The 15,813-nt window shown below is 46.5% G+C and overlaps 1 protein-coding gene across 6 annotated transcripts in view; it reads right to left on the minus strand.

Annotated features, from left to right (window-relative positions):
• Nucleotides 1-237: 237 nt before the first annotated feature.
• LOC119957148 (interleukin enhancer-binding factor 3-like) overlaps nucleotides 238-15,813 on the minus strand; it is a 72,558-nt gene continuing 56,982 nt past the window's right edge. For 4 of the 6 annotated variants that reach the window (XM_038784917.1, XM_038784916.1, XM_038784915.1 and 1 more), the window contains 3 exons: nucleotides 7,054-7,413; nucleotides 6,113-6,217; nucleotides 238-1,272 (listed from right to left, as the gene is read on the minus strand). In XM_038784917.1, coding sequence (XP_038640845.1) covers nucleotides 1,139-1,272; nucleotides 6,113-6,217; nucleotides 7,054-7,413 — 599 coding nt within the window. In that variant the 3' untranslated portion in view covers nucleotides 238-1,138. Of the gene's footprint in view, nucleotides 1,273-6,112; nucleotides 6,218-7,053; nucleotides 7,414-10,023; nucleotides 12,012-15,813 lie in introns of those variants that run through there. The other 2 variants (XM_038784920.1, XM_038784918.1) reach the window with 2 other exon arrangements.

Here is a 15,813-nt window from a genome sequence, read left to right on the forward strand (position 1 = left end):
ATATACACCCAGTCATAAGAACACCACCTCCTGCTCACATCATTCGAACGTGGATAACTTTCACAATTTGTAAGCTATTTCTAAGCTGTTGGGTTGAGCAGTAAATGCAGCCGTACCAATGCTGCCTCTATGCTGAATACAAGATCTGTTATTCCATTCTGGTCTTCCTTGCACAAAAGCACTGTTTATGCACCATCATGCTCAAGACAATCCAACAAATAATGGCATGACATTTAGTTTACTTTATAAACATTTTATTCAACCACTTTGGAGAGGAAGATCAACCGCAATACTGTTCAACTAATACAGAAAAAAAGTACAAAACATGGTATCTTAAAATAATTCACACAATTATATAAAACTAAACTGGGAAAAGCAGAAATACATTTCAGAACACAAAGCTTCACTTCTAAACAACTCGCCAAGAAAATCATTTTGAGATTATACATTACAGATAGCGGAAGTTTAAAGCATTCACAACTACCAGGCAAAAAAATGACATCACAACGTGGTGGTTTTAAGGAACCATTAAAGGTGCCAAAAGCAAGGATCCAATCTCCCCGTCTAGTTTTAAAAAAAAGCGACCAAAACGTTCAGATGCAGTACAAAGAGCACTAGCACCAAAATGATCAAATGAATGGGAAAGGCAAGGAACAAAAACCATTACAAACCAAGTTGTGATCTTGTCAGTACAGCCACCACCTTACCTAATGCAGGGCTCTTTATTTGGTCAGTTGTTGAGGACATTACTATGGAGGGCTCCCTTCACTACCATGGCATCACGAGCGCAATAACTTAACATTTTATACAATTATGACTGCAGAATGATCTGAACTAGGCTCTCGGTCATATCAAAAGCCAGCAACAGATTATTCTGGCTGGAAGGCAACCTGTGCCTCTTAGTGAGTGGTGTTGGAATTCCAAGCCTGGATCTTGAATGTCACAATGAAGCATCTCACACACCACAGCACTACTTACTACAGGAATGCCATTGAACTCGACCTTAAAAGTACGCAGTGCTCGTGGAAAGTGGTCACACAAGATTTTTTGTTAAAATTTGTCCGCAGTATTTAAGAAAAATAGATACAGCAGTTAGAAAAAAAAAAGGGGATGTGAGGTCTTCTGTAACAGATCCTGTTTATCTGTACTGGTAGGTATTCATGCTGTGGTCTCCTCGGCCATAGCCCCCACCTGGGCTTGAATAGGGTGACTGACTGGGTCCATATCCCCCAGACGATGGTGCGTTGTTGTAGCCACTCTGGGACGGGTATCCTGTGAAAAATACACAGTTAGACAGGTACACACAGGGTGGTGGAACAGCTGAGAAAGGTGAGGTGGGGCAATCTATGAACATGGAGAGAAGGCCAGCAGAATGCTTGCACAGCAGCTTAGAAAGAGGGAGGCAGCCAGGGCGATAGGGAAAGTAAATGACGGAGATGGGAACCTGGTTGGAGATTCAGCAAGGGGTGAATACGGCGTTTAGTGATTTCTACAGTAGGCTGTATGGGTCGGAACCCCCTGCGGGGCCGGAGGGGATGAGGCACTTCTTGGGTGGGGGCTGAATTTCCCAAAGATGGACGGGGAGCTGGTAGAGGGGCTGGGGGCCCCGATCGGGTTGGAAGAGATAGTGGAGGGTCTGAAGGCCAAGAAGGCGGGTAAAGCCCCGGGGCCAGATGGGTACCCAGTGGAATTTTATAAAAAGGTCTCTGGGATATTGGGGCCGGTGTTGATAAGGATGTTCAATGAGGCAGGGGAAAGAGGGGTGCGGACCCCCGACAATGTCACAGGCCACGATTTTGCTGATTCTGAAGCGGGACAAGAACCCGGAGCTGTGTGGGTCCTACAGGCCGATATCCCCGTTGAATGTGGACGCCAAGCTGCTGGCCAAAATTTTGTCCTCCAGGATTGAGGATAGTGTTCCGGACGTTATTGAGGAAGACCAGACGGGGTTTGTTAAAGGTAGGCAGTTGGTGGCCAATTTAAGAGGGTTGTTAAATGTGATCACAATGCCCCTGGAAGGTAGTGTGGGTGGAGGTAGTGATTGCAATGGATGCAGAAAAGGCTTTTGATCGGGTAGAATGGGATTACCTGTGGGAGGTACTGGGACAGTTCAGATTTCGGTGGAACTTTGACTGGTCAAATTGCTGTATCAGGCTCCTGTGGCAAGTGTACGGATGAATAGAACATCGGACTATTTTAGACTGCACCAGGGGACGAGACAGGGATGTCTCCTCTCCCTACTGTTGTTCGCGTGAGCTATAGAGCCGTTGGCAATTGCTCAGAGAACTTCAGGGGGCTGGGCTGGTCTGGGGGGGCACAGAGTCTCGCTCTAATGCAGGCAACTTGCTTCTCTATGTATCAGACCCATTAGAGGGGATGAGGATTCATGGGGAATTTGGTCGTTTTTCAGGGCATAAGCTAAATATGTGCAAAAGTGAGATGTTTGCGGTCCAGGCGAGGGGACAGGAGAGGTGATTGGCGGAGCTGCCGTTTAGATTAGTAGGGGGAAGCTTTAGGTACCTAGGCATTCAAGTGGCGCGGGAATGGGACCGGCTGAATAAATTAAATCTAGCCCCGCCAGTAGACCAAATGAAGTACGATTTCCTGAGATGGGACGCGCTCCCATTGTCATCAGCTGGGAGGGTGCAGACGGTGAAGATGACGGTCCGCCCAAGATTTCTGTTCGTGTTTCAATGTCTCCTCATCTTTATTCCGCGGTCCTTTTTTTAAACGGGTCAACAAGTGATCTCTGGCTTTGGTTGGGAGGGAAAGACCTTGCAGGTAAGGAAGGTAATGTTTGAGTGGAGTCGGGGAGAGGGCGGGCTGGCGCTGCCAAATTTTAGCAACTATTACTGGGCAGCGAATATAGCCATGATCAGGAAGTGGGTGAGGGAGGGGTCGGCATGGGAGCGTACGGAGGCGGCTTCATGTAAGGGCACCAGTTTGGGGGTGTTGATAACGGTGCCTCTGCCGTTCCCGCCACCCCGGTACTCTACCAGCCCCATGGTGATGGTGGCGGCCCTGAGAGTCTGGGGGCAATGGAGGAGACATGTGGGAACAGAGGGAGCATCGGTCTGGTCCCCAATCTGTAATAATCACCGGTTTGCCCTGGGATATATGGATGGGGGGTTCCGGATATGGCGGAGAACAGGGATTGAAAGGATGGGGGATATGTTTATAGAGGGGAGCTTTCCGAGTATGAGGGCTCTGGAGGAGAAGTTTGGGTTGGCAAGGGGGAAACAAATTCAAGTACCTGAAGGTGCGGGACTTTCTATGTGGACAGGTTTCAACCTTCCCGCTCCTACTGCTAAGGGGGATTCAGGACAGGGTAGTTACCAGAGGGTGGGTGGGTAGAAGGGAGCATCTCGGACATTTACAAGGAACTTATGGGGTCAGAGGGGACGCAGACCGAGGCGCTGAAGTGCAAGTGGGAGGAGGAGCTGGGAGGAGACAGAGGATGGTCTATGGGCGGACGCGTTGAGAAGAGTCAACACGTCCGCAACATGTGCCAGGCTCAGCCTGATACAATTTTAGATTGTTCACCGGGCTCACATGACAGTGGCCCGGATGAGCAGATTCTTTGGGGTGGAATACTGTGCAAAGTGTGCAGGAGGACCAGCGAACCATGTCCAAAACTTAAGGGATTTTGACAGGGGTTTGCAGATGTCATGTCCACGGTGTTAAAAATAAGGGTGGCGCTGAGTCCAGAGGTGGTGATGTTTGGAGTGTCGGAAGTCCCAGGAATCCAGGAGGAGAAAGAGGCAGACTTTCTGGCCTTTGCCTCCCTGGTAGCCCAAAGACGGATACTATTAGCTTGGAGGGACTCAAAGCCCCCGAAGTCAGAGACCTGGCTATCGGACATGGCTAGCTTTCTCTGTTTGGAGAAAATCAAGTTCGCCTTGAGAGGGTCACTGTTAGGGTTCGTCCAGAGGTGGCAGCCGTTTGCCAACTTCTTTGCGGAAAATTAATCAGCAGCAGAAAATTAATCAGCAGCAGAAAATTAATCAGCGGGGGGGGGTTAGTTTAGCTTAGAGTAGGGGGTTAATAAAAGGTGGGACCTGTAAGGGAGGGAGACGGCTTCTGCACTATGTTTATAGTTTCATGTACATTGTTTGTGTTGTTATAATACCAAAAAATACCTCAATAAAATGTTTATTAAAAAAGAAAAGACAGGTACACACATGCATCAGTGGTGGAGGGAGTGAATGGGTCAGACAGATTGCACCAAGTCTAAATTTTAGCTACTGGATCTATCCAATTTCCCCAGTGTTGCAATCCTGCCGATGACCATCAAGCTCACCATCCGGACTGAGAAATATATCACTGTTCCTTCACTGTCGCTGGGTCAAAATCCTGGAACACCCTCCCTAACAGCACAGTGGGTGTACCTACACCACAGACTGCAAGGCGGCAGGCTCACCACCACCTTCAAGGGCAATTAGGGATGGGCAACAAATGCTGGCCTACCAGTGACACCCACATGCTGGCAAAATCCCAAATTAAAGAATAGGAATGATGTAGGACTGTCATCCAAGACGGGTTTTCATGCAGCAAGGAGACAGCGTGAGACAGAAAGCAGGGAGGCAGGAAACTGGTGATTCTTAACATTCCCAAAACTGCTCTCCTGCAGTACCCAATTCTTCAACGGTCATCTTAAACACATGTGGGGCAATCAGCCGGAGAATCCACGTTGGCAGTGGAATTGGGGGCAACTTTGCTTTTGCGATGCTCCGCCCCCTCCAAAACAGCGCACTCTTGGGAGTACGCCACACGCCGTATGGGCGGCCTCAGGACTTTACCTGAGGCCCCCCCCGATGTTCCACCCCCGACAGGCCACGGTCCTGACGGCGGGGGTCACTAAAGCTATTTTCTTTCAGGAAGTCGGCATGGCGGCTGCAGACAGAGTCCAGGGCCGCTACACTCGGGGGGAGAGCCGATCCACAGGCAGGTGGGGCTTTATCAGGGGCTGGGGGCACTGTTGGAGAGTGATCCAGGTCTAGCAAGCTGGTCGGGCGGGGGGGGGGGGGGGGGGAGAAAGAGGAGAGAAACTGTTTGGCAGGCCAGGTCCGCGAGCAGTTGGCACCATTTTACACGGTGCAGCCACTGCTGTGTGTGGGCCCGGCAATTCTCCGCAGCTACAGCCGGGTGCTCTACGCTGCATGCCTGCTAGCCCTCCACCAGACGGAGGATTGGTGGCCATTTTTTCAGTCGTAAAACACCACCGTCAGCACAGAATCGGAGATTCCAGCCCATGGTTTGAGCTGTATTTTCTTTCCAGAGAGATTTGTAAATAAACATTGTAGTTGCTCCCCTAATAGCCGCTTTCCTTTTGACATCTAATTGGGAGGGGGGGGGGGGGGGGGGGGCTGTTGGGTTACGGGTATAGGGTGGATACGTTGACTTGAGTAGGGTGATCATTGCTCGGCACAACATCGAGGGCCGAAGGGCCTGTTCTGTGCTGTACTGTTCTATGTTCTATGTCTGACCAACCTGAATTAATGTTTCGAAGGTGACCAAGTGAGTAGATGAGGGAAATGAATTTGTCGTAGTCTACTGGGACTTCAAGCAAGCTTTTGATCAGGTGCTACATGGGAGACTGACAGTGAAAGTATGAGCCCATGAGATCCAAGAAAATCTGGGGAATTGGATCCAGAATTGACTGAGTGGCAGATAATGGTCGAGGGGTGTTTTTCTGACTGGAAGCCTGTGTCCAGTGAGGTCCCATAGGGATCAGTGTTGGGACCCTTGCTGTTTGTGGTTTATATAAATGATTTAGAGATGAATGTAAGAGGGTTGATCAGTATTGTGGATGATACAAAAATTGGTGGGGCGGTAAATAGTGAGGATAGCTGTCAATTACAGGATATAAACAGGCTGATCAGTGGCAAATGGAATTTAATGCAGTTAAGTGTGAGGTGATGCACCCGGGCAGGACAAACAAGGGCCTTCTCTGTGCCGCATGATTATATGACTATCTGCCTGGCTGATTTTGTAGGAAAAAAAGATGCCACAATAAAAGCCTTGACGTGTAGCCAATTAAATTGACAGATGAGACAAGAATTCAGTCTGTAGCCAATTAGCGAGATCAATTCAAGACATTTTCAGAGCTTACCAGAATACGATCCACCAGCACCTCCGCCTCCTCCACCATAACCTCCCGATGTGTTAGAAGAATAGGAACTACCCCCGCCAGCGCCATACGATGAACTACTGTATCCTACAAAAGGCATTACAAAACTGCTTTCACAGTTGGTCACCACAAAAATGTCCACATTTTCTCGGAAGCCGTACCATGTCAATATGCAACCCGTACCATGTCAATATGCAACGCCAAAAGAACAGTTCAACTTCCAAGTCATTCTTAACATGTTGATAGCCATTCCTAGATCTATATCCCCCGAAACATATAACTCAGGAGTTAGGCCATTTGGCCCCTCGAGTCTGCTCTGCCATTTAATAAGATTATGGCTGGTCTGATTGCTGTTTTGATTCTACCTTACTCTCGGCCAACAGAAATCTACCCAATTTGGCCCCGTCTCCAGTGCTCTCTGGGGAAGAGAATTCCACATTAACCATCTTCAGGAAAAATCTTCCTCATCTCAGTCTTAAAAGGGAGACCTCATTTGTAAACTGTGGCCCATAGCTCTAGTCTCCCCACAAGAGGAAATATTCTCCCGGTTTCCACCCTATGGAGAACTTTCAGGATCCTACTCTCTACATCCTCACTTGATTTGAAATTAATAGTCACCACTAAGAACCCAAATCTGATCTTCCATAGGATGTTGATTTCTTACGCAATCCTTCATTCACACACACTCCCAGGTTATAAACACCAAGCCTGGCAGAGTCATTTCCTCATTTTGTACATCATTTGTGGATTTTGGGAATAACAGCAGAATGAGGCAATTTTGCCCGTATACCGTAGGCTCCTCAGCTCTTCTTCCCAAAAGGAAGTTTCTGCTACCTAATAAACCCTCCATGGAAATCTCTTTACAAATGCTAATTCACCAGATATCCAAAGCTACAGAAAAAGGATAAATTTTACATACATACCACCTTTACGTTCATATTCCACATTTGTGCCAGCATTCTGTCCAGAGTAAGAACTACTGTAAGCAGAGCCGGAATAGGAATAGTTTTGGTTGCTGTAGGGTTTCTGTTTTGCTGGGGCTGGAATTGGGGGTTGGCTGTAGCCACTGTATTGGCTCTGGTTGTATGAAGGCTGCTGAGGTGGATAGCTACCAACATTGCCACCCCCACCTCCTCCACCCCCAACATACGATGGTTTCTGTTGGGGCGGTTGTGGCTTGATAGGCTTCTTTGGTGGTGGTGGAGTGTAACCATCATTCTGACTGTACGAGTATCCCCCTGAAGCACCTGAACTAGAGTAGCCAGCACTGTTGTAGTAGTTACCTGTAGAAGAACAAAACATTCAGCAATGTCCAGTCACTTTATCCAAACTAAAGCTCACTTGGATTAGATCGTCAGTACAAGAACTCAATTCATCTCAATAGATCTCCAAATTCAGGTGAATGCTATTACTGCATTGCCTCATGCCCGTCTGCCATCACACTGATTGACAGTCCAAAAGAGCAGTGTGCGGTGCTGGCAATTTCAGGCAGTAGCCACGTGTGCTCTGTACTGTTGGACTAAGGGAAGGAGACGAGCCAGTGGTGAACACTGGAAACCGGTTATGGTAATGGAGCAAGATTCAGTTTTCTTTACATTGGATTATTGCTGATTTGTATTTTGGATCAGGGTGAGGATCAGCTTCAATGCTCAGAGTTACAGAAGTCTACAGCACAGAAAAGGTCCTTCAGCCCATCGTGTCTGCTCCGGTCAAAAACAACCACCTACAGATTCTAATCCCATTTTCCAGCACTTAGCCCATAGCCTTAGAACATAGAACAGTACAGCACAGAACAGGCCCTTCGGCCCTCAATGTTGTGCCGAGCCATGATCACCCTACTCAAACCCACGTATCCACACTATACCCATAACCCAACAATCCCCCCCCTTTAACCGTACATTTTTATTAGGACACTACGGGCAATTTAGCATGGCCAATGCACCTAACCCGCACATCTTTGGACTGTGGGAGGAAACCGGAGCACCCGGAGGAAACCCACGTACACAGGGGGAGGACGTGCAGACTCCACACAGACAGTGACCCAGCCGGGAATCGAACCTGGGACCCTGGAGCTGTGAAGCATTTATGCTAACCACCATGCTACCCTGCTGCCCCCTTGTCTGCCTTGGGATTGCAAGTGCACATCTAAATACTTTTTAAATGTTATACGGGTCTCTGCCTCCACCACCCTTTCGGGCAGCGAGTTCCAGAATCCCACCACCCTCCGAGTAAAAATGTTTTCCCTCACATCCCCTCTAAACCTCCTGCCCCTTACCGTAAATCTGTGCCCCCCAGTCACTGACCCCTCCACCAAGGGGAAAAGTTTCTTCCTGTCGACTCTACCTATGCCCCTCTTAATTTTATACATCTCAATCAAGATCAGTCTCCTCTGCTCCAAGGAAAACAACCCCAGTCTCCAATCTGTCTTCATAACTAACACTCTCCAGCACAGGCAACATCCTGGTAAATCCCCTCTGCACCCTTTCCAGTGCTATCACATCCCTCCTGTAACGTGGATTCCAGAACCGCACACAATACTCTAGCTGTGGTCTAACCAATGTTTTCTACAGATCCAGCATAACCTCCCTGCCATTCAACCCTATGCCTCTGCTAATGAAGGCAAGTATACCACATGCCTTCTTAACCACTGTATCCACCTGCTCTGCTACCTTAAGGGACTGATGTACATGAACACCAAGGTCCCTCTGATCCTCAGTGCTTCCCCGGATCCTGCCATTTATCATGTATTCCCCATGCCTTGTTTGTCCTGGCCAAGTGCATCACCTCACACTGAACCGGATTGAAATCCATTTACCACTGATCAGCCCGTCTAACCAGCCTGTCTATATCCTCCTGTAATCAAGGGTTATCCTCCTCACTTTTACCACCCTACCAATTTTTGTATTAAATAGCTTGCAACTTACACCAGATTCACACATCAATAGCATTGAGGGACAGTGAAAATGATGTTTTCTCTGATTTGTGGTACAGTTTAAATGACAACATGAAAAGTTTAAAGACAACATACTCTAAGAGGCCACTCTTCAAAAGGATTACACACACCATGATTTATTCAGATTAGTTTAGTCTGATAAACGGTAATCTGGAACCTGTGCCTGTAACAACACTCACAGGTGAGGCACACAAAGTCTACTAGGATTTCAGTACAATGCCACATAGACAGAAAAGTACTAATTATAGAGTAAGAAAAAAACCTGGATATTTGAGGTATATTGAACTAGGATTTAAGTACCGGACAGTCAATGGTTTAATTTAAAAAAGTGATGTATTGAGTTTCAGAAATGAGACTGCAATTTGCAAGCTCCACATTGAGATGATCGGTTTAACAATCTCCGAGTTAATGGCAGGGAGCTAATGACAATAGATTCAGTCTCCCCAATGTTGAACTGGAGCTCACTCATCCACAAGAAATTGCCAGATGAGCAGTTTGACTGAGGCACTGACTGGTTGAGAATATCAGCAGGGATGCTGAAACTAACTGAATGCCTTTACAGGGCCGCATCGTGGTGCAGTGCCTGACGGCACCAAAGTCCTGGGTTCCATCCCGGCCCCGGGTCACTGTCCATGTTTATCTTGTTACATCTGTTTATTTTAAAAGTTATGATGTGAAGTATTTCAGCTTGCACGTTTCAATGTTTTTTTCTAAGGGATGAGGTCCGAAAAACCACCTTCTGCATTGGATGTAATGGACAAATCCGATTTGCTTAAAGAGAGCAATCAAGGTATAATAATTCAGTACCTATTGCACTTTGTTCAAAATCCCAAAGTGGTAATTGTCAACATAATATAGTTACGCAAATAACTGAAGCAGAATAAATTGCCACCATCACAGTGCCATCCCATTCCTGATTGAAGCCATTTTCACTCACAGCTGGATTTTATTCCTTAGAAACTTTTATTGAACTTGAATAAAACAAATCTGACATCAGTTCTGCTCAGGATGCTATACATTTGTTCTCTTGTAGAAAAAAAAGTTACAACACAAAACACAGCATTAAAATGTTAACTGACAGGGAGGCACAATAAAATAGGTCATACATAAAATCCCATGAATAAGTGCAACCCTACTGCTTTACCTGAAACCTGTATTTTCTTTGATGGGGTAGGGCCAGTACATTACTGTAAGTTCTATATTACTTAAAAAAGGAAACCCTTATTGGTATAAAATCACATTAAAATCAAGCCCAGCAAGATCAAAGCCAGAAATCCCTGCAATGTTGTCACACCACATGTTGTATTCTGCCCCCATAATGCCATGGCCAATTTCAAACACTAACTTTGGAAGAATATTCCACTCATTACAATAAATTCATGTTGGTGCAGCCTATATGAGATCCAGTGCCATTTACTGCAACGAATGTGGCTAGCAGTGAACCACAAAGAAGCAGTCTACCGTGAGGGTGCTGACTATTGTTGGGAAATGACTGTGAATCTCAAATAGCCTTCAGAAAATCATCTCAACAGTTGCTGCAGTTATATTTTCATATATGAAAACCTAGCAACGTATGAACACCCCAGCCCAGAGTGCCAAACAGTGTATAACGTCCAGAGCCATATACATTCACCTGGCTCAGTAAGAAGAAACTGTGAACGGAATTAATTTATTCAAGCATAATGTGGACCAGTGAAGGCTCAAACAATAGGACAACTAAAACCTGACCGGTGGTCAGGTGCATCCCCAGTAAATACAGCTCCTTGAAAACCACCAAAACAACAGCAAATGGCTTCAATATTGAAGGAAACTTCTGGATAGAGAAGGGATTGAGGATGAGTGTAATTTAGGTGGAAGGGGTTTATTTATAAAACCACTCTCTCAATAGTCCTTTTCCACTCCGAGAAATGCTGTCCTAATTTCAGATCAGGAACGATACTCAATCCCTTCCATGTCTGAACAGATAAACCACTCTATATTTATATTTATGTTCAAACCAATAGATTCATGGGCATAGCTTAAATACAGGGTGGAAAGAGGTTGATGGGAAGAGTATGAATCGTATGGAGGTCCTGGCAGTGACAAGGAAGCGGCAAATGCCACTGGAGATTTGCTTCCAGTCCTCTATTGTTTTTAGAACCTAAACTCGATGCCAAACTAATCCAACACCGAAACAGAATATAACACTAACAGATAATTCTGGGAGAGCGTGGGGTGTGATCTCACGAGTATTCATTTTTAACATGTAGATTTAGAAGCATTTAAGCATCTTATTAACTGGTCAGAATCAAAGCACTCATCTCCACCTCCCATAAATGATATGCCTCTTCCCACTAGTATCAACTGCATTATACACACCATGTGAAACCACAGTTGCATCATTAAAACACTTTGATGCAACATGTTGAGCACTTTAACCCAGGTTTAAACAATTTGACTTTTTAAAAGAGATCAGGCCCCAAATCCTGCCTCTTTACAGTGTTAGGATGCAGATGTAGAACTGGCCTGATTGGTTATTCTGGGAAACTCTATATGAGGAATCCGAATTGCGTCTTTGGACAGTGAAATCCTTTTGCTTCTCCATTGATTTTAACACAGATTTATTGCTTTTCAGTTGCTGTGGTCTTGTAGAAGCCTCCTCCCCAAACTCCGTCAGTATAAAGGTGACAATGCTGCAGACAAAAGACGCTTCTCTGATGGACGTCAGAATTCCGAGTCAAAAAACCAGTGGGTATTTGCCATTTGAGTGGGCACAAAATATCAGAGTCCAGATGAAGCAGCACAGTCCAGCGTGTGTCTGCAGACTTTGGGCGTCAACAGTTCAAATGAATTATAGACCAAAATGGGAGGGGCAGGATTTTGTATCAATTTTCACCCTCTAGCCAGAGGGAAAATCTTGGAAGCTGTCTTTGAAAAAGTCACCTGCAGCTGGGAGACAGAGCAGAGAAAAAAATTAGGCGGGCTTGGTAAAAAGGTAGAATGCCAATTTTTTTTTTTAGATTTCTCTGCTCCTGTCACCTCGTGCACGCGGTTTTTTCTCAGGCAAGCTGCTTCTTTGTGTGCAGATTTTGGTTTGTTGACAAATAGGTTTTGCTTCGTGTGGCTTACAAAGCAGAGAAATATAAAATGTGCCAACTATAATTCAGTAATAGGCAGCACGTTTAAACTGCAGTTCTAAAAATTACACAGAAGAGTCCTCAGGCATTAATATCTATTGATCGGTAAATTCACATCATCGATACAGAATGAAACCATTGACCAGCCTGTGCTTAGTTATGTTCCAGATTTTTCTCCTGGGTTCAATTTCATTATCACTCCTCTCCCCAACATTAAGATTGACACTAACCACAGAGGACAACCAGCATTTAACAACATATATACAGGCTGCTGGCCCAAAGAGACAATAATGGCATTTACCCCCATATGGGCATGAGAGCTAACAAGAAAACGGTTGAAACTTAATAGCACCTGTCAACAGCTCCTCAGAGCATCAGCCTCTGCTGCAAAAAAGGTCAGTGCTGAGGAAAGTATGCGTCATTCAGTTAGAGGGCCAAAGAGAATTGAAGCTTTACATGGCTGTCTTTGGAGATGGGGAATTTGGAGGAGGAGGCCATTGAGTCCACACCAGCTCTCTGAACAACAATCCAATCAGTCCCAGTCCCCAGCTCAAAGTAATACAGCTCTGCACATTTATTTCCTTCAAGTACCCACCCAATTTCCATTTGAAATCATTGATCGTCTTCATTTCCATCACTCCCTTAGACAGCAAGTTCCTGATGGGGACCATTCGCTGTATAAAAACATTTGTCACATCCCCCCCGCCCCCCAGTCCATAAACCATCAGCCAACAGAAGCAGCTTGACTTTGTCCACCTCATCCACACCGGACGCTCAAGAACAAACCCAGCTTCTCCAAATTAACTTTGCAGCTAAATTCCTTCCTGCCTGGTACAAGCTACTCAATTTCCTCTGCATTCTCTCAAAGACCCCCACATCCTTCCTGAAGTATAGCGACCAGAACTGGATGCAATACCTATATAAAACTCTGGTTAGGCCACAACTAAAGGTTCAGCATAACTTTCCTGCTTTTGTGTCCAATGCCTCAATTCACAAAGCCCAAAAGCTTTGCTAATTATTCTCTCAATATGCCTTGCTACCTTCAAAGTTCTATGCACACAATGCCACAGTTCTTGGAGTATGCATGGGGGAGGGGGAAAGTTTATATTGCCTCTTCCTATCCCTTCTTCCAAAATGCATCAGACTTGTCTGTACGATATTCCATTTGCCATTTATTTGTCCACTGTTCTAGCCCATGTTCTGTATATAGGTATTGCAACATCCTCACTGCTCGTCACACATCCATCATCCTCACTGCTCGTCACACATCCATCCTCACTGCTCTTCACACATCCATCCTCACTGCTCGTCACACATCCATCCTCACTGCTCGTCACACATCCATCATCCTCACTGCTCGTCACACATCCATCATCCTCACTGCTCTTCACACATCCATCATCCTCACTGCTCTTCACACATCCATCATCCTCACTGCTCTTCACACATCCATCATCTTCACTGCTCTTCACACATCCATCATCCTCACTGCTCTTCACACATCCATCATCCTCACTGCTCTTCACACATCCATCATCCTCACTGCTCGTCACACATCCATCCTCACTGCTCGTCACACATCCATCATCCTCACTGCTCGTCACACATCCATCATCCTCACTGCTCGTCACACATCCATCCTCACTGCTCGTCACACATCCATCCTCACTGCTCGTCACACATCCATCATCCTCACTGCTCTTCACACATCCATCATCCTCACTGCTCTTCACACATCCATCATCCTCACTGCTCTTCACACATACATCATCCTCACTGCTCGTCACACATCCATCCTCACTGCTCTTCACACATCCATCCATCCTCACTGCTCTTCACACATCCATCATCCTCACTGCTCTTCACACATCCATCCTCACTGCTCTTCACACATCCATCCATCCTCACTGCTCTTCACACATCCATCCTCACTGCTCTTCACACATCCATCCTCACTGCTCTTCACACATCCATCATCCTCACTGCTCTTCACACATCCATCATCCTCACTGCTCTTCACACAACACATCCATCATCCTCACTGCTCTTCACACATCCATCATCCTCACTGCTCTTCACACATCCATCATCCTCACTGCTCTTCACACATCCATCATCCTCACTGCTCTTCACACATCCATCATCCTCACTGCTCGTCACACATCCATCCTCACTGCTCTTCACACATCCATCATCCTCACTGCTCTTCACACATCCATCATCCTCACTGCTCGTCACACATCCATCCTCACTGCTCTTCACACATCCATCATCCTCACTGCTCTTCACACATCCATCATCCTCACTGCTCTTCACACATCCATCCTCACTGCTCTTCACACATCCATCATCCTCACTGCTCTTCACACATCCATCCTCACTGCTCTTCACACATCCATCATCCTCACTGCTCTTCACACATCCATCATCCTCACTGCTCTTCACACATCCATCATCCTCACTGCTCTTCACACATCCATCATCCTCACTGCTCGTCACACATCCATCCTCACTGCTCGTCACACATCCATCATCCTCACTGCTCTTCACACATCCATCATCCTCACTGCTCTTCACACATCCATCATCCTCACTGCTCTTCACACATCCATCCATCCTCACTGCTCGTCACACATCCATCCTCACTGCTCTTCACACATCCATCATCCTCACTGCTCTTCATACATCCATCATCCTCACTGCTCGTCACACATCCATCCTCACTGCTCTTCACACATCCATCATCCTCACTGCTCGTCACACATCCATCCTCACTGCTCTTCACACATCCATCCTCACTGCTCTTCACACATCCATCATCCTCACTGCTCTTCACACATCCATCATCCTCACTGCTCTTCACACATCCATCATCCTCACTGCTCGTCACACATCCATCATCCTCACTGTTCGTCACACATCCATCATCCTCACTGCTCTTCACACATCCATCATCCTCACTGCTCTTCACACATCCATCATCCTCACTGCTCTTCATACATCCATCATCCTCACTGCTCGTCACACATCCATCATCCTCACTGCTCTTCACACATCCATCATCCTCACTGCTCTTCTCACATCCATCATCCTCACTGTTCGTCACACATCCATCCTCACTGCTCTTCACACATCCATCCTCCTCACTGCTCTTCACACATCCATCATCCTCACTGCTCTTCACACATCCATCATCCTCACTGCTCTTCACACATCCATCATCCTCACTGCTCTTCACACATCCATCATCCTCACTGCTCTTCACACATCCATCATCCTCACTGCTCTTCACACATCCATCCTCACTGCTCTTCACACATCCATCCTCACTGCTCTTCACACATCCATCCTCACTGCTCGTCACATCCATCATCCTCACTGCTCGTCACACATCCATCATCCTCACTGTTCGTCACACATCCATCCTCACTGCTCGTCACATCCATCATCCTCACTGCTCGTCACACATCCATCATCCTCACTGCTCGTCACACATCCATCCTCACTGCTCGTCACACATCCATCATCCTCACTGCTCTTCACACATCCATCATCCTCACTGCTCTTCACACATCCATCCTCACTGCTCTTCACACATCCATCATCCTCACTGC

Source organism: Scyliorhinus canicula, chromosome 25, assembly GCF_902713615.1.
Source record: "Scyliorhinus canicula chromosome 25, sScyCan1.1, whole genome shotgun sequence".
NCBI classification, from domain to species: Eukaryota; Metazoa; Chordata; class Chondrichthyes; order Carcharhiniformes; family Scyliorhinidae; genus Scyliorhinus; species Scyliorhinus canicula.